The following is a 27853-nucleotide window of genomic DNA, read 5'->3' on the forward strand; positions in this document are numbered from 1 at the left end:
AGTTATTCTCTCAGAAATTGTAGGACTTCCGCATCCAGTCTACATATGAAGGAATGTACCTGTCTCATAGCCTTTCTCCAGACCTTGGATGAAGCTGTGGGCATTGGCTTTCTGGGCTGCTGCAATCACATCATCTATGCTGCAATTACTGAGGCCGTATGAAATGTTGTCTTTGATCGATGCAGCAAAAAGAACAGGCTCCTGTTCCACAAGTGCTATCTGGTGGGAACAAAAAGACAGACATTATCCACAGAAGCAATGCAATATAAATAATGTAATAACATTTTAAACTTAAAGAAGCCAAGAGGCTGTACAAACAAAAACTAAATCAGAATATATAAGCAAATGTCTGGCTTGCTTAATCTTGTCACTCTGTAATTCTGGAATCATATTTTCAAAGGTACTAATTTTCAATTGATTCTGTCTTGGTTCTGTCTAATTATGGTTTTATTATGTTTTTTTTTAATTAAATTACTTATTTCTCCCAAGCTGGTTAGAAGAAAAGAAAAATACACGTCTCTACTACTTATGTTGCAATGTGATTGATATGGATACACAGCTTAGACTCAGAAAACGAGTTCTTCCATTACACTGGTTATTTAGCTATTGAAGGAAGAACTGAGCACTTTCAACAAGGCAAACAATGTTTCAAAGATAAGATTATACGGTTTCCTATATTACATTTCACAAATGGAGTTGAACATGCATTCTGTTTTCTTTTGATGAAAATTTTAATTGATTTATTAATACTATTAAATGTATCTGACTCCCACAGTAACCCCATGAACAGCAGTCACCATCCAAAGAGTTTGGAAGGCACATAGTGAATGGAATTAGACTGCCAAGCCATTCTTATATCTCAATCACACACACTGTACATACATATACGGACAATTTGGCAATGCCAACCAAACTACTGCATGTCTTTGGGATGTGTATGAAAACTGGAGAGCCTGAAAAAAATCATGTGAACACAAGGAGGATATGCAGCCTCTGCTCAGAAGGAACCAGGCAACATCCCCACCCACACAGAAACAGTTTAATACTTTCAATTATTGAATCTGATAATCCTAATTAATGGTGCACCTTCAGTAAGGACCTACTTTATTTATGTATGTATGTATGTATTTATTTATTTGAAACAGAGATATCTATTTGTTATCAGATAAGTACTGCTCAGTTCAATGTGTTTGCCATGTTTCAGATTTCCCACACATTTCATAAGGTACAGAAGCAAGTTAGTCAGCACATTAAATAACTGGTTTGCCCTTTATTTTTTTACTGCATAGAAACTTATATCACCATTTTGAGCCTGCACCTCAAATGCTCTCCCCTCTTTTTGTGTACTCCAGCTCTGCTCTCTTGTTCCTTTAAAAATATTTATTTGAATGCTGCTGACTACCTGCATTTTATTCTTTATCTTGAATTACTTGAAAGTTTTTATCACATTCAGCCTTCCTCATTAACAGTCGCCTTTGCTATTTTCCACATATGATTCCAACTGAGTACAGTATCTGCACATATGCAAAGGCCCACCTAACCATATGCACATATGCAAAGGCCCATCTAACCATATCCACATATGCAAAGGCCCATCTAACCATATGCACATATGCAAAGACCCATCTAACCACCAGAGAGAGTATATCCAGAGGTTTATGCACTGAATAGGATGCAGTTATGCTTCTTTGAGGATAGCTTTATAAAAGAATAATGCAGAGTAGTGCAGGGTTAGATGCATAGGAGTCCAAAATTGGTCCTAGTAACCAGAAAATGATAGTGGGCTGAAGAAGCAAGTCTTATTTCTACAAATCTGATTGGTATGACACTTTGATGAGATTACTGATGATTGGTCACCTGCAATTTCACAAATTAATTTGTAGAGTTTTCGTGACAGTCAAGAGGAGAAGGTAAACACTTGCACCACACCACACTCATCACATAGACCCACTAAACTTACACCACCAAAATCCACACATAGAAACATAAAAACATTCACGGAGGCTCTCAATAATGATCTGCTCAAGCAACAGAGACCTCCAAAGCAGAAATGCAAGCAACCTCCATCCCCCAACACAACCCAAATGACACATAGCCCACATACTTAGTGTAACACTCAACCACAGCCCATAAGGCAAAACAACGTACCCAACACACTAGTCATAGGTGACTCTATAGTCAGGCACACTGATGTCCCACTGACCAGGCTAATCAAGGAGAAGGTTAATGTCAGCTGCCTGTCAGATGCCAGGATCTGCCACATAACCCACGCACTCAGGTCACTCCACAACAAGTACAAATATGACTCTGTCATTGTCCATGTTGGTGTGAATGACCTGAGATGTACCTCTCTGGACTACATGAAGAGAAAAATGGAAGAGCTCTCTGATCTTGTAGCCCAGGCAGGTATGACCCTAGCCCTGAGTAGCATCCTGCCATCGCCCAGAATGATATTGCAGTACAAGGACAAAATGACTGACTTCAACAATTGGCTAAGCTTCTGGTGTCATTCTAAAGGGATCCAGTATCTGTCTGCCTGGGACGTCATGGTCTACAGACCATGATGCTTTGCCAGACATGGCCTGCACCTATCGCCCCTGGTATTCTGGATATGGGCTAAGGCTCTTGCTGTCCCTGTAGTGCCTTTTTTAGGCAAGGTAAAAATGACAAATTCACCACCGTAACAAGAACAGGCAAACAAAAACTGAGATAATGCTACTCAATGTTAGAAGTCTAAATCTCAAAATGCACTCCCTCGAGGCACTCCTTAAAATGGAAAACATTGATATCTGTGCAGTGACTGAGACCTGGTTCAAGGCTCCAATGAGCACCCCTGCATTACCAGGCTATAACGCATTCCACAATTATCAGCCATCTAACCTGGACCGGAACACCAAAGGCAGAGGTGTGTCCACATTCATTAAGGATATCCACACCTCCAGGCTAGTTGCTCAGCATAATGTATCCAAGGTTATCCAAGTGCAACTAACTCTGGGCAAAACTGCAATCCAAATTGTAGCTTGCTACAGATCCCCCACCATGCCCCAGAATTCCTACTCCTGTTTTCTTGATATACTGGAAAATATTAGGGTTCAACCAAATACCCTAATAATGGGTGATTTCAACTACCCCACCATTAACTGGGAAAACTACTCATGTACCAACTCCTTTGCTCAACGCTTTCTGGAATTCATAAATTCCAATGCCCTGGATCAACTTATCCACACCCCCACCAGGGGCAACAATATCCTAGACCTAGTCATTACCCACATGAGTGACCAGTGTTCCACACCTGAAGTCAACTCCTCGTTGGTCAAATGAGACCATAAGCTAATCACCCTAGATATCCACATCCCGCCCTCACCCCCTATTAAGGAAACCATGGTAAAAAAATTCTCCAAAGCCAAATTCATGCTTCTTAAGACATTAGTGGCGAACTTCATGACACCCTTACAGATGGACAATACAGTTATGAGTGCTAAATCCCACATAAATGCACTCTATAAGCACTTACATGAGCACATGGATCGTGCTATCCCAAATAGACCCAAGATGCTATTCTCAAAAAAAAGGAAGCCAATCTGGTGGTCCCCTGCCATAAACAAACTTTACAACAGAAGGAACAATCTGTTTCAAAAGAGTAAAATCCCATGAGTGGAGGATCTCCCTGGTTAGACTAAGTAAGAAGCTGAGATCCCTTATAAAATCCTCCAAAGCTAGCTACAAAAACAAAATTGCCACTGATTCTAAGGACAACTACAATGCATTCTATAACTAAGTCAAGAATCTCAATGGCAACACACATATCTGCTCTGAGTTACAGCACAACAGCATGAAAATTACATAACCAACTAATATTGCCAACATTCTGCCTGATAGGTTCAGTGCTAACTTTACCCCCATCTCACCCCCTAAAGGGCCCATATCTATACAGGAAGAATGCAGAGTCCCTGTAATCACAATTATGCAGATAAAAGCTGCACTCTTAAAGCCAAAAACACAGCATCCATGGGACCGGACAACATCCCAGGCTGCGTTTTACACGAACCTCAGAATGAAATGGCTCCCCACCTAAACACCAGGTTCAATCACAGCCTCACGTCAGGCTTTGTGCCCACTGAATGGCACACAGCAACAGTTATCCCACTCTGTAAAGTGGGAACCACCACTGATCCTGGGAACTATCACCCTATTAGCCTGACGAGCCTGGTCTGCAAGGCCATAGAACATATCATCATGGAACTCATAAACAAAGACATTGGTAACCTCCAAACTCTGTGCCCCTACCTAGTTACAGTTTGTTAATGGCAGATCATGCCTCCTGAACCTGACTGACGTCTTTGAGGCAGTCACCAAAGCTGTAGATGAGAGTAAGGTGGTTCACACAGACTGTCTTGGCTTCCCCAAGGCTTACAACACCATCCCCCATTCTGGAATTGTAGCTAAACTGACTAAACTAGGTAAAAATCCCTACGTCGCAAGATGGGTTGTCAACAGGCTCACTGACAGAACCCACACTGTAAAAGTTACAGACTCCAAATCTGACTTTAAACCAGTGACAAGTGGAGCACCACAGGGTTCAATCCTGGGATGTCGCCTGTTTGGTATCTACTTCTCTGAAGTGCAGGCTAACACACAAGGCCTTTGGCTAATGAAGTTTACGGATGACTGCAAACTAGGAGCCATAGTTGAGTCCCCAAATGATGTGGACATCCTACAGAAGGGCCTCACTGAGACAGATGCCTGGTGTCAGAGCCATGGCCTCAAGCTCAATGCCAAAAAGTGCATTGTCATCCCCTTTGGTAAAAACTCTGTACCCATGAACTACTACACAGACGGCAGTCTACTTAATGCCGAATGTGTGATAAGGGATCTTGGGACCCAGGTGGACAGTAGTCTCTCCTTTGATAATCACATTGCCACAGTAGTCAGGAAATCCTTCTACATGGCACACCTCATCACAAAAGGGTTCTCATCCAGGAAAAAAGAGGTCATTGTTCCCCTCTACTCATCACTCATTAGACCCACTATAGAGTACAATGCCCCTTTTGGAATGTACCTCACAAGACATCTGCAGCAGCAGGAAAGGCCACAGAAGTACCTCACAAAGAAGATTACTGGCCTCAAACAGATGCCCTACACTGACCGTCTCAAAAAACTTCAGCTTTACTTCATAGCATATCGCCTACTCCGAGATGATCTCTGCCTAACATATATAGCTATGTCAAACTCAGAGCTGTTGGACATGCTACCCCTAAAGAAATCCCAGTCCCTCCGAACTACACACTCTAGAGACCTAAACCTTGTCACCACATTAAATAGGACATACAGGAGGGATAGATTCCTGTCCCAGAGACTACCCATACTCTGGAACAATCTACCCATCTATGTCAAGCAAAGTTCCTCATTAGCACTCTTCAAGAAAAATCTTGATGAGTGGATGGGAAATAGGAAATACATCCCAGGGATCACTTCTGTGGCTCTACTCGACAGTGGCACAGGAAAATAACTTTCTTGGGTGGAGTAAGCCAGGGAACCTTGTTGGCTAGGCTTACTTAGGCCTTGGGCTGATAGCCTAGTACCTACCTATGAACCTATAAAAAATGAGAGAAATTTAGAGATAATCAGTGTGTTGAACTTTGCTGCAGAGTACACAACTGTAAGTAACATTTCATGCTTGCAACTGCAGTCTTTCTTTATAGCTAAAATATCCACTTAATTTTGAGATATGGTGCCCTAATGCTAGTTGTTCTAGTACAAAGTCATAAGTTTTTAATAAAGCGCTCCCATCAAATCTGTGCTTTCAGCTACACTACAGTCTCTCACTCATCTCAGCATTAATGGCAAATAGTAAAAAGTCAAAGGCAGGATGTGATAGTCATTAAAATTTACAAGAAATAAGTCACTTCTGGTGATGAGAATAAAGCTATACTAATGACTATAAATCTCTACAATCAATCTGCAGTAAAAATGATCTGCCTACTTCAGAGGTCCACTGTGGGTTAGCAAACAGGCTAGGAAGAAAACTGAAACCTGTATTACTATTTTTGAATAAGTAATTGCAAATAAAACTGCAAGAAGAAGAATTAGTCATCCAAGTCAGCTTCATTTTAGAAGACTTATCTGATTTCCCACATGTAGATGTTCAGGGAAGACACAATATAACAAACCATCTAGTGACAGAGTAAATTGTTTCATACATCACTATATTTTCACCATATACTGGATGTAGACAAGCGTATACTGCGGTGGTGGTGCTGCAGTAGTGTTGTCGCCTCACAGTTAGACGGTGCCCGTTCGATTCTCAGTTAGAGCGTCTTCTGTGTGGTGACATGCATGAATGGGCATTCCTTCGTTGAAGGTTGTGCATTAGGCCTGGCAAGCCAGCACTTAAAAATCTACTGCCAATCATTAGCGGACTGGAGTTCTGCTGTGGCGACCCCTAACCGGGAAAAGCCGAAAGACACAAACAAACAAACTGGATGTAGACAAGCACATATACTGCTGCATTTTAAGACTTTTGAAGAGGAAAATATTCAGAATATTTCAAGAAACAAACAGAAAGCTACATTTATAGATAGAATATCATGAACCAACAGGAAACAGGATCCAAAAAATGTTTATTCTTCTTTAGTGCCTCGACTGAACCAGTCTTCAGGAAGTATACAGTACAAATGACAAAACATTCCCCTTAAATATCCCACCTTAATCAAATAGTTATAGCAACAATCAACTAATTAAATCAAGTATTTCCAATTGATTTCACAGTTAAGGCCATGAGGAGACAAAGTATTATACTTTAAAATAAATAAAGATTCCTTAAAAAGTAATTTATTCTTTAACATTTCACCATCACCTAATTTAACAAAAACTTTATCTAAAATAGTAGCTTGCAACAACCTATAATCACTTTTATGATACTGTACAAAATGAGTTGTAATAGAACTTTCCACTCTACATTTCTTTGTCTCTGACATGTTCTTGTAGTCGATATTTAAACATTATTTTAGTCTCCTCAATGTATATTAAATTACATGGACAGCGTAAAGCATAAATAACACCAGAAGTAGTACATGAAAACCTAGCTAATACAGTAAAATTCTTATTACCCAATTTGTAAAATGTTTGAACAAGTAAAGCACAAACATTACATTTCCCACAAGGAAAAGTGCCCTTAGGTAATGGATTGTCTACTAGACATTCTACAGGGGCAATAAAATATGATTTAATAAGTTTGTCCGCTATACCGACACCTCTCTTATAAGAAAAGACAGGAAATCCATTTAGTAACTTATTTAACTTTCCATCCCTCAATAAAAATTTCCAATAATATTTAATTTGTTCTTGCATCTGTTCACTCAAGATGTTATATAACATAACTATATAAAACGTATTTTGAGAACAAGTCTCATTTTTATAATGCATACATTTTTTACCTTTAAATTTTTTAGCAGTTACTAAATAATTTGCACTAATTTTATCCAAAGCATCATGAATAGTGAATTAAGAATACCCCCTATTCAAAAACATCTGAGTAGTTAATGTGATAGCTTTAAATAAATCAGTTGTATTATTGCAAATTCTACATAAACATAGTAGTTCCCCATAAGGTAGGGAATTAATTAAATGTCTCGGATGAAAACTAGAGCCATGCAGAAATTGCCCCCATCCTGAAATTTTCTAAACATTGAAGTAGAAATTTGACCAGTGCTAGTACCCATCAAATGCACATCTAGAAAATCAACTATCTGTCCAAATTGCAAGCCATCAAAGGATAAATTAAATTCATTACACTGTAGGTCATTAACAAAACTCTCAACTTCATTAATGCCATATTGGCATACAAAAATCAAATCATCTACATATCTATAAATACTTTATGACATATTTTTTTGTAAATTTCATGATGATAGATATATCTCTTTTCAAAACAGGCCATAAAAATATTTGCATAAGTAGGGGCAAAAGGTGCCCCCATAGCTGTGCCTTGTAGTTGATGAAAAATCTGATTATTAAAAAGAAAAATAATTGTTATTCAAACTAAACTCTATCCACTCAATAATATAACTTGATAGTGGGCATTCTTCTAACATAGATTGTAAAGCAGTAATGCCATCCCTGTGTTTAATACTTGTATATAAACTTCTTACATCCAGGGTTATCCAATACATATTTGAATTCCAATTAATTACCAAAATTTTATTAAGAAAATCAAAAGTGTCCCTAATATAGGAATCTAGCTGCTGAACATATGGCAAAAGAAATTCATGAATAACAATACCAATGCTGTGCAAAAAATAATTTGTAGCAGCAATCATGGGCCTACCAGGTGGAATAGCCCCACTTTGTTGTACCTTATGTAGTTTAGGCAGGCAGTAAAAGGTAGCCATAGTACATTTATCTATATTTAACTTTTTATTCACATCTTTTTTAATAAAATATCCTAAACGTTGGCCTTTATCTAACAACATCAAATATTCATGAAGTGCCCCATAATAAGTTAATAAGAAAGCTACATTTAACTTTCAGACTGTCATGTCACAGCCAGGTTTATTATTTTATTTATGCTTTGTTGACTGCGTTAGTTCCACTAGGCCAGTGTCCTCTTTTCAGGCAATACCTGAAGTGGAATTAATACTGACTAGGGGAAATTCGGCCAAGGTACCAGGTAACCCCCCCCCCTTCAATAAGTGCTGTAGGATCTTTTACATTCACCTGAGCTATCACCATCTCAGGCAGATTGGGCCTTGGTTTAATGTCACATCCAAAGGATGAACTAGAAGTCCCATTATTATAAACTCTATAATGTCCTAAATGACACAGATGGAAAGTAGGTCTGAAAATTAAGATGCTGTTAAGAACATGCTGGTGACTGTATTAAAGGCAATGATGCTACACTTAGGGAGAAAACATGTGACACTTAAACAGCTTTGCAGCAGAAACATACATCAAAAAATGAAAACTAAATTCAGTAGTCATTTTAAATCCAAAACAGCATACAACAGTTTTAAGAAAAATCACGTGCAAAAAATACTGAAACATTAGAAATGTACCATACAAGACTAAGGGTGCCTTACAACATCTGTAATTTTTTGGACATAGGCAGTGACTTAAAGTACATTATTCAGAATTGCTCATCAGCCAAGCTAAGAAAAAAGCACTTACATGACCAGTAATCTTTTCATAGAGTTATAAGAACATGACAGAGGTATTATAAAATTAAAGGTTTGAGTCAAGAATACAGAACAAAAATAGAAACATGAAAGCTGCGCAATGTGTACAGCAAAATTGCAATAAATCAAGAAAAACTACAGACGCAACACGACTAAAAAGTACAGTTGTGTACACTTACCATAAATGTAGATGTTCGAGTGTCTTCACTGTTGCAGTCATGACTGTAGGGTTCTCCTCTGTCGGCAGGCAGTCCTCGGTCGGCCAGAATCCCAAAGTCTGGGTCTGGCGTCGGCTGTTCAGCCATGCTCCCTGACGTCAGAGCGCCAGGAGTACAAAGCTGACAGCCGACGCCATGTTCTCCAGTTTTTCTTGCCCCAGATGTCAGGAGTCCCAAAATGAGTAAGGTCCCATACCCTTTGCAAATACACCTCAGAAGAATGCTGAATTAAAGGAACCACACAAAAGTAAAAATAAGAGGAGACAGGAGGGAGGGAAACCCAGACTGCAACAGTGAAGACACTCGAACATCTACATTTATGGTAAGTGTACACAACTGTACTATGTTCATCGTGTTTCACTGTTGCAGTCATGACTGTAGGGTAGAATCCCAAAGCAGAATGAAGGGGAGGTGGTCATAAAGTAGAAGGGGCGACTAAAAGGCCCTGCAAGACTGCAGAAGCAAAGCCTGCCCTAGACTTAGAGTAGAGAGGTAGATTGTAGTGCTTTAAAAAAGTATGCACTGGACTCCAAGTTGCAGCTTCCATAATGTCTTTGGTAGGAACTCCCCTGAGGAAGGCAGCTGAAGTGGCAGCAGCTCTGGTGGAATGAGTCCGTATACTCCCTGGGATTTGTTTTCCATGGTGAGAGTAACAAAATCTGATTCCATGAGCAATCCATTTAGAAATGGTCTGTTTTGAAATGGCTTTACCTTGTGAACTTGAAGCATAAGAAACAAACAATTGCTCTGATTTCCTGATGTCCTTGGTTCTGTCCAGGTAAAAACTTAGTTGTCTGTGTACATCCAAGGAATGTAAGATCCTTTCCCCTTTATTTTGAGGAATGGGGAAAAAAGTTGGCAAGTGAATAGTTTGATTTAAAGCCACTTTGGAAACCCCCTTAATCATGAAAGTAGGATTACTCCTTAAAGTCACCCTGTCTTGATGAAAAATAATATAAGGTTCCACAGCCATAAGAGCTTGCAACTCTGAAACTCTCCTGGCAGAGGTCAGAGCTAACAGGATGGCTGTTTTCCAAGATAAAAACTTGATGTCAGAAGTGGCAGCAGGCTCAAAAGGAGGTAAGGTGAGCTTTTCCAAAACATAGTTGAGATTCCATGCAGGAATGGGAGGAGATCTAGGGGGCCTTAAGTTCTTAGCTCCTCTGAGAAACTGTCTCATGATCTGGTGGGAAAAGATTGGAGGGTCTGTATTATAATGAGCAGAAATAGCAGAGGCATGTATCTTAATGGAGGAGAAAGAGAGACCCTTATGTAAGAGGTCTGTCAGGTAAAGTAAAATCAAAGGAATGTTAGGAAGAAGAGGATCAGAATCCTGAGCCTGCATCCAGGAACAAAATCTTTTCCATTTTCCTGCATAAGATTTTCTAGTGCTAGGACGTCTGGCTTCTAAAATGACATCCATAACCTGCTTGGGTAGGAGAGAATGAATCAAAGACCCTGGATTAACCAGGCCGCCAGGCTGAGAGTTCTGACATGGGAGTGTAGAACCTGACCCTGGTGTTGGGACAGAAGGTTCAGAGTCTGTGGTAAAACCCAAGGGGGCTCCAGACAAAGGTTTTTCAGAGTTGGTACCAAAACTGTCGAGGCCAATTTGGGGCCAGGAAGATTATCATCTTGGGCTTGTCCTGTTTGATCTTTAATAATACCCATGGAAGAAGAAGAAGAGGCGGAAAGGCATATCCCGAGAGGTTTCTCCAACTGAATGATAGTGCATCCACTTTCCAAGCTAGTTTGTGGAAAGTCCTGGTGCAAAAAATCTGTAGTTGATGATTGATGTGGGATGTAAAGAGGTCTATGTGAGGATATCCCCAGACTGCTGTTATCATCTTGAATATTTCGGTGTCCAGCATCCACTCGTGTGGGTCCGAAAGGTTTCTGCTCAGACTGTCTGCCAGGAAGTTTTGCTTCCCTGGTAGAAACTGAGCTTGAAGGTCCAGATTGCAAGCTAGAGCTGTGTTCCACAGATCCATGGCTACTCTGCAAAGGGGGTAGGAATGAGATCCCCCTTGCTTGTTTATGTACCACATAACTGTGGTGTTGTCTGTTCGTATCAGTAGTTGTCCTGGTTGTAGAAGATTCCTGAAGGCCAAAAGAGCTTTCTGAACGGCTAACATTTCCTTTAAATTGATATGCAGGTGCTTCTGATCCTTTGTCCAAAGGCCCTGCAGGCAGTTGCCCCGAAAATGGGCTCCCCATGCATAATCTGAGGCATCCGTGGTTAGTATCTGAGTGGCAGGAGGCAGACAGAAGGGTTTTCCTTTGTTTACAGTACATGCCTTGGACCACCAAAGGAATTCCTTTTGAAGACAAGGCAGGACAGAGATCAGTATGTCCAAACTGTGGCAATGCTGAGACCATACACTTTTTAGGTACCACTGTATTTTCCTCATATCTAGTCTTGCATATGGTACGAGAAGGATGCAGGAGGCCATGTAACCCAAAGCCTGCAGGAATCTCCTTGCAGATAGCTGAGTTAAAGTTGCCAAGGTTTTGAAAGTTGAAGCCAGCTGTAACTGTTTTTCGTATGTCAGAAATGCCATCTGGGTTGTTGTGTTTAGAGAAGCCAGAAAAATTATCTGTTGTGAGGGTGTCAAATTTGACTTTTTTATGTTTACAGTGAATCCCAGGAACTTGAGAAGATTCAGAACAAACTGTAGATGCTGGAGTAAGACATCCCTGCTGTCTGCCTGAATAAGACAGTCATCCAGATAAGGGTAAATTTGAATTCCCTTGAGTCTGCAATAAGCTACTACTGGAGCCAGGCATTTGGTGAAGACCCTGGGCACAGTAGACAATCCAAAGGGCAGCGCAGAGAATTGAAAGTGCCTCGATCTGGCCTTGAACCTGAGGTATTTTCTGCGTTCCTGCCTGATAGGAATGTGTAAATATGCCTCCTTTAAATCCAAAGTTACCATCCATGCATTTTTGGTCAGCATTGGAAGTAGCTGCTGTAGAGTAAGCATCTTGAATTTTGGTATCTCTAGAAAAGTGTTCAAGACTGACAGATCCAGAATGGGTCTCCATGAATTTTGCTTCCTGGGGACTAGAAAGAGCCTTGAATAAAAACCTTGCCCCATCTCTGAAAGTGGAACTAGTTCTATGGCTTTCATAGCCAAGAGAGTTTCCACCTGGTTTAAGGGCTCTGTCCATTGATGTTTTGGAAGATCTGGCCATCCGCTTGGCCTTGACAGGGTATGAAAATGGAATTTGTAACCTCTTGAAACCACATCCAGAACCCACTTGTCTTGGGTTATAAGAGTCCAATTTAGGTGAAAAAGAGAAAGTTTTCCTCCGAGAGGGACTTCCAGGCAAGAAGTTCCTGCAGCCCAACCGAAAGCATCATTGAGTCTGTTTCCTATGAGCTTGCGACCTGTCCTCTCCTCCCCTAGGGGTGGAAGCAGTCCACTGTCTTGGTCTATAAGAGGCTTGTGTTTGAGGCCTTCCTCGAGAGCGTCAGTATCTACCCCTCTGAGGCCTGTCTGAATTGGGAAAGGACCAATTTTTTGTAGGCCAATTCCTACTAAATCTGGGTGGCTGTACTTGTAAGAAATCTTTAACTGTTTGCATGGATTTTGCCTTGTCCTCCATCTTTTTAATCACCTCTTCAGCTTTAGATCCAAACAAAGCATTATGCTGAATAGGAGCATCCAATAATTTAGCTTTTACTTGATCTGGCAAATTTTGTTCCTTTAACCATGCATGCCTTCTAATTACTGTGCCAGAGGCAGCAGCCCTACAAGAAGCCTCCAAGGCATCAAATCCACAGTGTAAACCATGCTTCCCAACTTGTTCAGTGGCATGCATTAAGTCATGTAATTCCTTATCATCTGTACAGGCGGAAATGGAAGTTAGCTTTTGTTTTAATACAGACAGGAGGAATTGCTGGTATTTCAGCATATGAAACTGACAGTTTAAAGCCCTAATAGATAAAGTAGCAGAAGTGTACACTTTTTTGCCCCATCTTTCTAAAGATCTGGAATCCTTCTCAGTGGGAATAGGGTTTTTAGCAGAAGCGGCCTTAACTCCCTTAGGACCCTGAGAAATGGTTTTAGGGTCAGCAGTAGGGTTCTTGTATAAAAACTGGTGGGAATCAGGAACCCTGTAATATCTGTCAGGCTTAACAGGAGCTGGAGGAAAAGAGTCAGGGGTTAAGTTAGCCTCCAAAAAAGCATCATCCACAATATCCAAAATAGGAGGAATATCCAGGGGTCTATGTTGGGGAAGAAGAAGAAAATCCCTTAGTCTTTTCTTAGATTCCGAATACTCCTGTCCTTCCCAGTGGAAATGTTCCCTCATTTCATGCAAAGTTTCCCCAAAAGAGAAATCCTCAGGGGGAGAAGCTGAAGGAATGGATTCCTCAGCATCAGAATCCTCATAAGGAGGGAAAGAATATTCCTGGTCAGAAGAAGAAACTGAAGAAACAGAAGCCTGATCAGAGGAGTCATAATAAACTTCCTGCCTTGGCCTTTTACCTGGAGGGGGATGCAAACCCCTAATCATAGTAAGTAAGTCCTCCGCCATTTTAAGTAACTGTTTCTGTGACTTGGGAGCTGGATCAGAAGAGGCCTGAGTTGCAGTCTTTGATTTGGAAGGAGTCTTTGCCTTTGTCTTTGGCTTTGCCTTTATTAGAAGCTGAGTAGGCCTGAAAACCCCTTCGGAAGCCGGTACTTGCACAGCGGCTCTGGATCCATCCGAAGGAGCATTGTCCAAAGGTCCTGCAACAGAAATATTCAAAGGCCTAGTTGGCTCCTCGTGGGAGTCCGTTTCGGCCATCGGTTCCAAAATGGCCAACGACAGGGGCTGCAAAAGCACCTCACTGACGACAGCCGAACCTGAAGCTGGCTCTGCTTGAACGATATCGTCAGATTTGGACCTCGGAGGCCTGTCTTTGTCCTTGCGTCGTTTGTGAACTCCGGTAGCCGGAACCGTATCCGATGACATTTTGTAATTAAAACGCCTACCGAAGTAATGAAATGCAAAATCGTACCTCCGTTTAATTGTACGCTGATTTAATCTAGCACAAAACCGACAACTAGCTACGTCGTGGTCAGGGCCTAAGCAAGGAATACAGTAAGAATGAAAATCCTTATGAGGTATTTGCTTCCTACATGAAATACAATTATTAACTTTTTCTGACATCGGACTTGAGCAAGAAAAAAGTTTCCCCAACGGGGTACTTAGCTTTGAGTAGGAGAAGAAAGTCTTCGGACTGAAGTTTGTTCAGAAAAGATTGTCAGGAGTCAGCCGACCGGCACTTGCGAACTGCTATCACTGCACGGCAAGAAAGACTGGAGAACATGGTGTCGGCTGTCAGCTTTGTACTCCTGGCGCTCTGGCGTCAGGGAGCATGGCTGAACAGCCGACACCGGACCCAGACTTTGGGATTCTGGTCGACCGAGGACTGCCTGCCGGCAGGGGAGAACCCTACAGACATGACTGCAACAGTGAAACACGATGAACATCAGGATGTACACGTCGATCTGGAGGAATTTTTGAGGAAGGTTTCCACATAAAACTGCCATTCTATAGTAAAAAGTATTTCTCATGTGGAAACTGTAATAATTTTATGAAAGTACAAAACTAACTCATAGACACAAAGTAAATTCTACACAGCATTCTGGATTGTTTCACAAATGCAAGATAAATAGAGCTCAAGAGGAAGAATGTCAAGGTAGCATTATGAAAAGTGATTATCTATATAATTTATACACACACACTTGTGTGTATGTTTATTTCCTTAATCTCTGTAAGTATATACACACACACACACACACACACACACGTTTGAAGTACACTGTTGATTACAGACCTACTCAACAAGTGTTTTAGTTGTCACACTCTATTGAATATACATGTATATATATATATATGTATATATATATATATATATATATATATATATATACATATATATACATACACTCAACCTCTTTAGTGTTGTGACACTCTGAGATGCTGAGGTTGACTATACACTGATGAAGTGTGATTTTTATGGTACTCATGGTTATGTGATCATGCAATCATTGTGTATAAGTAAGCAATATGAGAAGTGGAACCCTCCACTTAAATATAAGCTTTTGTCGGTCCTTCCTGTCACACTGATCTCTTGGTTGGAAGTATTTTGCAATCCATTTATAGGATGTTATGTTTTATTTTTTTATTAATATTACTTACATGTAGTACTCTGATCTTAAATGTTCAACTGTGTGTATCATTTGCAATCAAATGTAAATATGTTCTTCAGTGGTAGTCAGGTTTGGTGTAATGGGAGCTTTCATGAATGACTATGCAAGGGTAGACTATTGGGTTACTTACCATTTGATGATATACACATATATCTATAGTTACAAATATATATATATATATATATATATATATATATATATATATATATATATATAAACACACACATATATATATATATATATATATATATATATATATATAGTTTCACTTTATAATCTCAAAATACTAAAATATAGAATTTTAGTATTTCGAGACTATAACGTCGAAAGTGCAGTTATATGAAACTGCATAACATCGAATGCAGAAATGTCGAATCCACTGTTGTGTTGTCGCATCCATGACATGCGGTGCAGTTTGTGGATTTAGCTGGGGATTCAGGTAAGTGGTGTTCTTGTAAGGGCATTGCATAGGGATTTTAGTGTGTGTGTGTGTGTGTGTGTGTGTGTGTGTGTGTGTGTGTGTGTGTCTGTGTGTATAGTGGTGAGTTTTATGTGTTTGTCTGTTTAGTGCAACCTCGGAGTTAGTATATATAAGTAACGGGGATGTGGGGTGCATGGGGGCTTGCGACCCTGCTTATAAGTAGGGTAGGTGTGTTTGTTTGTTATGTTGTGTTTTTGTGTGTTGCTTTGTTTGTTGTAGTGTATGTGTGCTTGTTTGTGTGGTGGTGTGTGTATGTGAATGATCGTGATTTTGAATTTCACGGTTGTGGGTGTCGTTTTTTTGAGCTTTTGGCTTTATAGTCTCGAGATACTAAAATTCGGTATTTTAGTATTTTGAGATTATAAAGTGAATCTATATATATATATATATATTTATTTATTATTTATTTATTTTACATTTGTTAACTGGGCTAGTCTAGCTGGATATATTTCCATTTTCAGTAGAGGCCCGGGGAGAAAAGCTCCACATATAGAGATTACAGATTACAGACTGGTAGGACTTAGACAAGGAATATTGTTATCCAAACAAGAGTAGGAGTTAAAAATTTCTAGACAATCTAAATGCAATCATAATGAATATTATTACATAGTTTAAAAACAAGGAAACAAAAAATTGAAAGACCAAGGACAGAGAAATGTACATTGTTACCAAAGGAAAGGAGTTTAACTATCTGGATAATCTAAAATAACATCATATTGAACATTTTTGCTTAAGTTTAACAGCAGGTGAAGAAAGTGGAAGACCAAGGAGGAGAGAGAGACAACAATAGAGAGAGAGATTAGAGATACAGGTATATAGGAAAAGAGTTATAGCCAAATAGGGAGGAGAGAAATATGAGAGAGGTATGTAGGGTGGAGGGAAGCTAAGGGGAGAAATGAGGAGGCACAACAGAAGGGAGAGAAAAGAGGGTTGAGGGGGGAAACACACACACACACACACATATACCTCTCTCTTTCTCTCTCTATGTACATATATCTAAGTGTGTGTGTGTGTATAGATATATATATATATATATATATATATATATATTACACATACACACACACACATATATATATATATATATATATATATATATATATATATATATATATATATATATCATAGAATCATAGGAGGTTACTAGACTAATGGCCCTGGGCCCTTACAAGCCTAGCCAAGTGTTTATCCCAAAAAAAAGAAACCTCAGTCAGGACAAAGGTGGAATCCCTGAGACAAATTTATGGCTTACCATCCACTCATCAAGGTCTGAAGAGGCCAGTGAAGTACTCTGTTTGACATGTATGCAAAGTCTATTCCAGAGAAGAGGCAGCCTCTGAAAGACAAACCTGTCTCTTCAGCAGATTTTGTTGATATCGCATATTACATTTAGGCCTATTGAGCAGGTAATGTGCGAGGAGTTATACTTATGGATATGGAGCATCGCTAGAAGGGCAGTGTCGATACTGCCTTGTAGGCTAGACACAGGTCACCTCTATGATACTGAGTACAGCAACAGTGATTTGAGCCTGACCGCATAGGGCAGGTGATGGAGGCCATGGATTCTCTTTGTGAGGCATTTCTGTGGCCTTTCCAGTTGGTGCAGTTGTTTGGAAGGGTACATACCAAACAGGGCATTATACTGAATTATAGGTCTAATAAGGGAGGAGTACAGAGAGGTAATAACCTCCTTTTTTTCTGGATGCAATCCCTTTACTTATAAGATAAACCAAGTAAAAGGCTTTTCTGACCACCGTCGCCACATGATGGTCGAATGTGAGATTGCTGTCAACCTGAGTATCCAGGTCTCACACCACAGGTTGTGTGCTTGGGGGGTTGCCGTTGATGTGGTAATCACTAGGGGCCGTGTTTTTGCTGAATGGTACGATAATACATTTTTTTTGCATTTAACTTAAGACCATGACTTTGGCACCAGTTATTCGTAGCTGTGAGACCCTCTTGCAGTATGTTAACATCAATTGGGGAGTCAGTGACAGCACCATATATACCCACACACACACACACACACACACTATATGTCGTGTGTTCTAATATCAACCAGTTTTCAGCGAACGTTGAAAATATCAAAGCAAAAGAAAACCGAATTCTTTCCTAGGGAAAGAATTTGGTTGTCCGTTTCTGTTGCTTTGGTATTTTCAGTGCTCTGGTGGAAAGTTAAGGGTCAGGTTCAGGTAAGTGTGTGGTTGTGTGGACGTGTGGGTTAGGGCAGGTTAGGTGAGTTAGAGTTAGGGCACGGGTCAGGTAAGTGTGCGATTGTGTGAATGTGAGGGTTAGGGCAGGGTAAGTGAGTTAGGGTTAGGGCGCGGGTGAGGTGACTCTGCAATAGTGATGGACCTTAAGGTTAGGGTTAAGGTAAGTGGATAGTTAGTGGTGTATGTATAGTTTAGTGTAGGGTTAGGTGTAAGAGTTTAGGTGTATGTGTGTGGATTGCTGTTTGGTGTGCTTGTGGTATGTGTATGTGTTTTGGAACAGCAAATTTTTTCCCTAGGAAAAAATTTGCTGTTCCAAATGTTCGATGTTTTGTATTTACGATTGCTAGGGTTCAATATTAGAACACCGGTGGCAGCTGGTGACTTCAGGAGACAGTGGAATGGGTGGGGGCAATGGGAATGGGGTGTGGCCAACTAGAAAGGGGTGGGGCTATGCTCAAAACCACAACAAATGGAACTTTAATTAAATACGCTGCCCTGGGTGCCAAACAGTCATTACAAGAGTCCAATCAAGACAGAATGAAGTGTAGAAGAAAAAAAATATTTCAATAATGGCTACATGACAACTTACTTAATATCTAGATGGAAACACAAAGGTTGTTAGGCATGAAAAAATAAATTTCTTTTTAAATACATTACTGGAATGCCACTCAAAATCAAGTACAAAAAAAAACAAGCAGCACTCAGCTCAAACCACTTCTCCTTGCACTGCAGTTCTAATTATAATTTATATTCAGCTTTATAAAATTACCAAGTAACATGCTGAAAGTAGCAATCTCTGTGATACCCCCACCTGTAAAAATATTTCTTATCCAAAAAAGACCTGCTGCTTGACAACAACTATCTACTTGTTTCATGGAGAACACATGATCAAAGTAAAAAATGAACAGCGAACAAGAAACAAGCTCAAGATAAATTGCTTAAAGGATTACCGCACAAGTTATGGACCACACATTATAGATTGGCATTCTGTTAAGTTTAGGGGTAAAGCCTGCAAAGATAACTGCAAGTCTCCAATAAATGTAATGAGCTTCTGAAAATACTGTAATCCTGTCCTTTATTACAAATACTGTCATATGCATTTCAATACCCAAGTCTTATACGTTATCTAGTTATGTAAATATTCTCTGCATGGCAACAATGAAAAGGCTTTCAATGTTGGTAATTCTTTAACAGTATGCTTATTAAAGCTTACCTGCATCTTACAATCTCCGACAAGCTTACTGATGGTCATTAAAGCATTGCTACTTTAATACAGAGCAACAGGGCACTGCAACAGCATGCATTTTCTGAATAATAAGAAGCATAAATCAACAGTATAAAAATATGACAGAAAACCAGAACATTCTGCAAAATCAAGGACAGATGAAAGGCCACAGTCATACTTGTGGTCTACCTTGGATGGGGGAATACTCTGCACACTTACACTGCATAACTGCTCTTTGCCTTGTTTGGACACATCCAGAGCCACTACAATGGGGAGTGGAGTGCAACAAGTAGGTTACAGTTTGAAATGTCTCTGGCTGACGGTGATGGCTCTGACACTCATACCTTTCAACCTCAAAGCAAGAAATCTGGACAAAGCCATACATAGAAGTGGGACACAGGCCCAAAAAATAAAGACAATTTTTAAATATTGCTCTTATAAACTTAGAAAGATAATAGAATAGTAGTAGGTCTTGCATTAGTATGAATTTTTGAAGGGTATGAAATCTGAAACTCAAATGTCTGCCATTATTTTCTAACTTCAATCTTTAATGATTTGCTACTAATTTGCTAGAAAACCACAATTTTATGAAAAATAGACCAAATATGTTATGCAAAAATATAAAATTGCCACATAATACATCTGGGAACCTGTCAAAGAAGGGACACCTTTTTAAAATTAGTACTGTTAACTTGAGCAGCTGACAAAATAAGAGCATCTACATCCATTTCTGAAATAAAAGTAATCTTTAACTCTGATCATTACAGTTATTTATAATTGTAAACCCTCCATGTTTCTTCCAAAATTGCCATTTTGCAGAGGGATTATTAGGGGGAGAGCAACATTTTGAGCCAAAACTGGAGACAGTTGAGAGGTTTGGATATTCCTAATTCTATAAAGCAATTTATTTGCATGTACCTCTCAACCTCTTAATGCAGGAAATCTGGATAAGGCCAAATATATTGGGGGAACATACAAACAGTACTAAAAAGACAGTTGATAGAATAACAGGTCTTGCTTTAGCATGCATTTTTCTGAAGGTCATGACGTCTGAAACTCAATGTCTGTCATTATTTAGTGACTTCATTCCTAAATGATTTGGCAGAGAACCACAAAATTTATGAGGAACAAACCAAAAATAAGAAGCAAAAATCTATTCGTTCTGCAAAATTCCAGACAGTTGAGAGGTATAGTTCAGCCGGGACTGTCTGAGTTTGCTGCCCCCCCCCTCACAAAATAATGGTCGAATGGAGCGTCCCCCCTGCAGCCATTCCAATGTCCCATTCCTTGGTTATTTCGCCCCATTTTCCATAAACACTGTAATGTGCATACTGCTTTACTTCTGCGATGATATGGATTTCATTTGAAAGTTTTATTTTATATTTTACAGCATAAACCCTAAAAGATATCTGCTAAACAAAGCAATGCAGTTTAACAATGAAAATAGACTTAGCATTAAAACTTCTCTGCCCTTGAAACTCACATTCATTCAAACAGCATTGAAACCCACATTCAAAGAAAATACATTTTGCCAGTGACAGATAAAGATTAATTTTGGGCTGTTTTCAAATCATAGGTCCCTTGAACACGAAACATACACATGCTCTTTGATACACCTTCCTGACTGTATTAAATTATATTCCTTGTACAATACAGTACAGTTGTTAGAAGGCATTTTAAATTTGTTTTGAACATTTTTCCAGTAAACAATGAAACAAAATGCATGCACCAATAATGACAAAACTGCCCAATTCAGAACTTTTCCATCATAAAAGTCGACTCAAACTTCTACAGTCCACCAGTATCAGTAAATACGCACAATCTCTGAAGAAGTAAAAGTCATCTAAATAATTCCACATTAAAGAAATCTGTTAACTAATGAAGAGGTTACTGCTAGCAAACAACTTTATATGTCATTGTTTCATCTACAAATAAAGTGCCTGTTGCCCTTGAAGAATAAATTGCCTATGTTGCATTAAAAAAATGACAATGCTAGTAATAGCACAATAGGGAATGGATGGCAAACTGATAACAGGTTCATAGTTACTAGGTATCTTCGCCAAAGAGGACTGCAGCATCCATCCCCTTTACAACAGAGTACAGTACAAGCAATGGATCTACCTACTGTGGGAGTAGAACCCACAGCCTTCTGCATCAAAAGCAAGTACACTACCTGTTGTGCTATTTACAATGTAAGCAGACTCGACATAAGCAGCACTAAACTTTTGTTCCCCTGCAGCTCTCAGCACCTTGTAAAATCTACTCAACACTCAGCTGTATCCCTGAACTTTGCAGCACAAGAAATCTGGAAAAAGCCAAAAATTATTTGGGGGGGACAAAAGCCCAAAAACCAGGGACACATTTTAAACATTGCTTGTATAATGTTGGAAAGTTGCTAGAATAAAATGCTGTGCTACCACCATACATTTTGTTGCCAAGTATTGAACCCAGGTCCCTGTGCAAAACAGCCAGAGCAACATACCACTATGCCAAATCATCCATTTTTATGAAAGAAAGGAAGACTGAAACTTAAATGGCTACCATTTAGTGAATTCAGTTCTCACCATAACTGTCAACATCTTAGCACAAAACACCTGAACAAAGCCAATAATGGGGGAATACAGCCCCCAAACATATTCAGTGAGTTCAGTTATCACCGTAGCTCTCAACTTTGGCACAAAAAACCTGGACGAAGCCAATAATGAGGGAATACAGTCCAAAAAATAGGGACAAATATCCACTGAGGACACCAGAGAAAACCCACACAAACACAGGGAGGACATGCAGACTCCACACAGAAGGCACCCCAGCCAAGAATCAAACCAGAGAACCTGTAGCTGTCAGGCAATACTGCTACCACTGCACTACTGGCTGTGTTAAGTAACAAAAATACAGAAACACAGATTTTATGAGGAACAGAACAAATATGAGGCAAAAATCTGCAAATGTTTTATAAATGGTGGTGGGTAGGGAATTCAGGCTCTTGTCACTTGGGCCCAAAGTACAGGGTTCAAGCCTTATTCTCTACCCACCACTATGAAGCAACTGGGGCATTTCACAAACACACACACACACACACACACACACACACACACACACACACACACACACACACACACACACACACACCAGATTCTCTGTCCTCCATAAACACCCTACCTGTCTCTATACTCAGCTACGTCCTCCGCAGTGATCACCTGTCCTCAGACCAGCTCCTCCAAAGCGCTCCTGCAGCCCGATCAGTCCTCCATAATGGCCCATGCATGCTGTTGGGTCTCCTGCGAGATGTGAGTAGGCTTGAGCCTCCTGCTGTTGGTCCAGCCTGCAGGCGATGCAGTCTGGTGACCTTCCAGTTTATGCGGTCGTCACCGCACAGACCTCTGGGCTGGAAAGGCGGAGTTTCCTGCCTTCCCTATCCAGACTGCCTAACAGAGCAATCTGGAGTGGAATGCCTGAGCATGCGTGCTTGGAGTTCAGGTCTGCCTAACACAGCAGTCAGGAACTAAGCACGCATGCTCGGAGTCCGAGAATTTTTATCTGAATATGTTCTATGGTGGGGGGAATGGGGAATTTATTTTATCCATTTTACAGGTGGGGGAGCTGCAGTCCTATAGCATGAGCTGCCCCTGTAGAACACTCAACATTTTGAATGTTCGGTGTTCTAATATAGACCATATATATATAGATATATATATATATATATATATATATATATATATATATATGTGTGTATATATATATATATACACACATACATAGATACACACACACACACACACACACACACACACACACACACACACACACACACACACACACACACACACACACACACACACACACACACACACACACACACACACACACACACACACACACACACACACACACACACACATCAGTAACTTTCTTTTAGTTGAGTTGCCTTTTCATTGAATCACAAATCAGTGAAAATGTTTTTATTTATTTAACTACTTCTTTCTTTCATTTTGATAACCTGGAAGGTAGTCTGGTCTGCAGATCCTTTTCAGCTATGACCTGGGCCCTGAGACAACTGAATATGCAGACATTGTATTAAAATGAGGAAATATGTACAACGAGTATTAGAATTAAAATCATGAAAAGAACTAAGATTTTAGTACAGTGTGTCAGTAAGAAGATCATATTTACACTGTATACATTATATTTAGTTAACCAGAAAAGAAAAATATTTTCATTATATACTTTTAAACACATCAAAGGAAATAATTAGCAGTTGCAAGATAAGTATGGAGTTTCTTGAGTGAGCAGTGTGTGGCAGGGAGATTTCTACTGTCATGGAACCAAGTACAGGCCGACTCATTTATTCTTGAAAGCCTGAAAGATGGCTTGTTGCCTATCAACAGGAGGGTGGTTGTTCCAAACAAGAAGGACTTAGTCTAGAAAAGGCTTTTTCTCCAAACACATTTCATTGAGTCACATTTCATAGAAAATGTCAATTGCAGCAAATACTTTTTCATGCAGCCCCATGATCAGGGGTTTACACCCCACACAGTAAACTGCCTTTTAGCACCTACTATCCTAAGATCTTATAACAAACCAACAGCATTTTCTATGAAATGTGATTCAATTAAAAGTGTTTTTGACAAAATGTGCTTTCAATGAAATTGTAATGCTTTATGAATCAATAAAAAGACATTTTTTTACATGAAGAGCTGAGGAGGTGGGGCATGGGTTTGTGGTGCCAGCAGAAGGCGCTGGTATGGCCAGCTGCTCTTCTGCAGGAAACAACCAGTTTCCTGTTTCAAGCCATTAAGCCTGCAACTGTCTTTAAACATAATTGTCTGAATAGTGGTAGTGCTCTGCAAAGTATTATTCTAAGGTAATGTGTAGATTTGGGGTTACAGGCAGGGGCAGGGTTAGAATTAGCACGTATTACTAAAGTGAACACAGGGACATCTAACTTACGATGTTTCTAAAGAATCTAGGATGTAAAAAATGCATTTTTAATCAACAGTACCATACATAGTCTAGTATCATACCATCTACAGGAAGAATAACCAGAGATTTTAACAGTTTTAGGAAACTGGGTAATTTCCTGGCAAAGTTATAGATGGTCAATGTATGTCAGTCACAAAGAAGGTTGCAACCCCACATAATATCTAATGCAAAGGAAGTATTACAAAAACTAGTGGCTGCTAATCTCATAGAAAGTGTTACTGTTTCTGCCCCCTGGCTTACTCCACTTGTTGTGCTACCCAAATTAATGAATCCTGAAGAAATAGGGAGATCTTTAGCTGTCTCCATTACAGCTACTGCTACAGACAGGTATTTAACATCTACTGTAGAAGACATCATTTAACTTTGAATGGTACAATAGTCTTCAGCAAGATGGATATCAGATTAGGAAATGTCAATTAGAACTGCAGCCTGAAACTAGAATTATTATGACACTACAGCAAAACTAGGACAGATACCCATCTCTATTTTTTCTTTGCTTGGTAAAATTCTATAAAAGATCATGGTTATTGTACCATCACTGCCCTATGGACGCTAACAGATGATATTCTACTAAACATTGACAAAGGCTTTACAGGAGTTCTCTCCATTAATTTTACGAAAGTCTTGGACCTGGTCATCCACAGCCTTCTTACTGATCACATGTTGGAAAATGCCATAATGCCGGAAGTATCATTTTGGTTCCAAGACATGTTAACTAACGGGCACTTCTGGATAAAAATTACATCATCCTTATCTGATGAGGCACAACTATTTAAGGGTACACCATACCTACCCCTTTACTTATCTCAGTTATGAAACTACAAAATGACCTCCCATACATGCATCTGATTTTCTATGCTGATGATGTAGTCATATTGAGCTCAGCTCAATATGACATTCAAAAAGCAACTTGAAATATATCTCTATTCCTTTATACATGGACGGGGCAGTGGTGCAGAGGGAGCATTGTCACCTCACAGCAAGAGGTTTGCTGGCTCGATTCTCAGCTGGAATGCCTTCTGTGCGGTGTCTGAATGTCCTCCTTGCATTCATGTGGGTTTCCTTCGGGTGCTCTGGTTTCCTCCGATGTTAGCAAGACATGTGTCTGGAGCATCTCTCCCTGGGCCACTGCTGAAAATTGGCTTCATTCCACTTTCCCAGTTAACAAATGCTAAATAAATAAATAAAATAACTGGAAAAACACATAAAAAATATGTATCTGCCCCAAAAACAGAATATCAATGATTTTTTTATACACATCATAGCCACACATCATCATCACAGTCCGCTGACATCAAAGGCCTGGCCAACACTTATATGGAGTCATCTACATCCTAATTCCTTGGTAATGGGCTTCACCAAACCCTTAACATCTAATTTCACATAGAAACAATTGGAAATAAGATCAATCCACTACATTTCTATGCCTGGAAAACTCCTTTTTAAACCATTCTAGGAAGGTCTGCCATATTCAAGGGAATCCTATTAGCTCAGGTTTAATATGATGTATTCTTATTGCTGGCTACTTCTAGCAAAAATACATCCATTCTACAGACCACCTCAAATAAAATATTGAATTTAATCACAGACCCCCATCCAGCCATGCATGAACATCACAGTCTTACTCTCCCAAAAGCCAATGACTGCCAATCAAACAAGAAGCAGACTTTGTTCTGGATTCTCTTGTATTCAGTCTACTAAATCTTGAAACATCCCTCTTCTTTTCAACAAAACACACTACAAGAACCACATCCTACAACCCTAGATATCACTCACAATCACATCCAACTATACAATCCCCAGAAAATACTCTACACTGAGCTAACCATAGCTTTTCCATGCTTGCACTGAAACTATGGGAATCTGTTCCACCCTATCTTAAAGATCTCTCTGCTACATTTTGGTCATAATTTAAAGCACATCTCCTTAAACAAGCAACTGCAAGTACTTTTTGGCAGGTTACATCACCTGTCCTCTTACCTTTCTCTCATCTTTGCAGTGACCACTCATACTTCTTATCTTAAGTAGACTTCTCCTTCACAACCACACTTTCAGAACTCCATACAGATAACTGTATTTTCACTTAGGTTTGTATATATTGTACAATGCACTTGTTAGTTCATACCTGTAATTATGCTGTCTGCATTATTGTGATGGTCTATGCATCTCTATGAAATCTGATAGCCATATTTTTGTGATGTATCTAGCCAAGCTTTGACTGAAACTGGTTTACTGTTATCAGTGCACTACCCTAGTAAACAAATAAAATCATATGTGAGTGTGTGTGTGTGTGTGAGAGTGTGTGTGTGTGTGTTGTGTGTGTGTGTGTGTATTTATATATATATATATATATATATTACATTAATGTGTTATTTATACCTAGCCAGAAACTTTCAAACCACTACAGTTGTTAATGTCTTTTGAAAAACTTTTCAGAGACTCATTCAACAGCAACTCTCTTACCTTTATCATAGAACAAAACCTTCTGTATAATTCTCAACAAGGATTTCATAAAATTTCAGTTAATACATCTCTGTGAACATTAACTGACTATATTAGAGACAATTTACATTTGAATAATGTAGTAGTGGCACTTTTTCTGGACCTCTTTAGAGCTTTTGATACCATTATTCGTGACGGACTACTAAATAAATTAACAGATACCTAACCAATAGAAGGTTCATAGACAGAGCTCAAAGCAGTCATCCCAATAAATTGCATACAAAAGTATTCTACAAGGATCGGTTCTTGAATCATTTTCATTGACTTTATATGTACCGCAAATTATAAAGCAGATCAAACACCTAAAGATCAAGATCAGGTTAACTATGTATAGCTAATGTCTACTCTCTAGCAGCAAAGGTAAATAAAAAGCTGATAATACCAATTAATATTAAATGCTAATAAAAACAGTTACATGCTAATCTATTTAAATCACTATAGAACCTCACAATTTCCTAAACTTCAAACTGTTACAGCAACAGGCAGCAAAGCACTGCATATACACAGATTAAAATACCATGGCATCCACTTAGATGATAACTGCTCATTAGAACACCAGCTTTACATGACCATAAAGAATTACAATATAACTCTCAGTAGCTTCTACAGAATAAAAGGTGTGCAAGCATTTGGTTAAGTTGGCAGTTCACTGAACTATAACTTGACCCACACAAACTATGACAATGCATGTCTATGAAGCTAGGAAAGGAGCACCCTGCAGGGACCATGTCAATGTTTACTTCTAGGTTTGTTGTAAAATAATTTGATGATTTTTTTTCAATGAGCTGCAGCTTAATTTACTGATGCACACTTAAATAAGCTACTATATAACCCAAACTCTACTACTCAGGTGGG

At 39.4% G+C, this 27853-nt stretch overlaps 1 protein-coding gene across 1 annotated transcript in view; it reads right to left on the reverse strand.

Moving 5' to 3' along the window:
• Positions 1-27853, reverse strand: part of LOC122810570 — a 945872-nt gene that overhangs the window by 73247 nt on the left and 844772 nt on the right. The window contains exon 27 of the mRNA XM_044082150.1: positions 60-219. Within this exon, the coding sequence (XP_043938085.1) occupies positions 60-219 (160 nt within the window). The remainder of the gene's footprint in view (positions 1-59; positions 220-27853) is intronic.

This window comes from Protopterus annectens, chromosome 9.part0 (genome assembly GCF_019279795.1).
Source record: "Protopterus annectens isolate FY-2018-M chromosome 9.part0, PAN1.0, whole genome shotgun sequence".
In the NCBI taxonomy this organism is placed as follows: Eukaryota; Metazoa; Chordata; order Ceratodontiformes; family Protopteridae; genus Protopterus; species Protopterus annectens.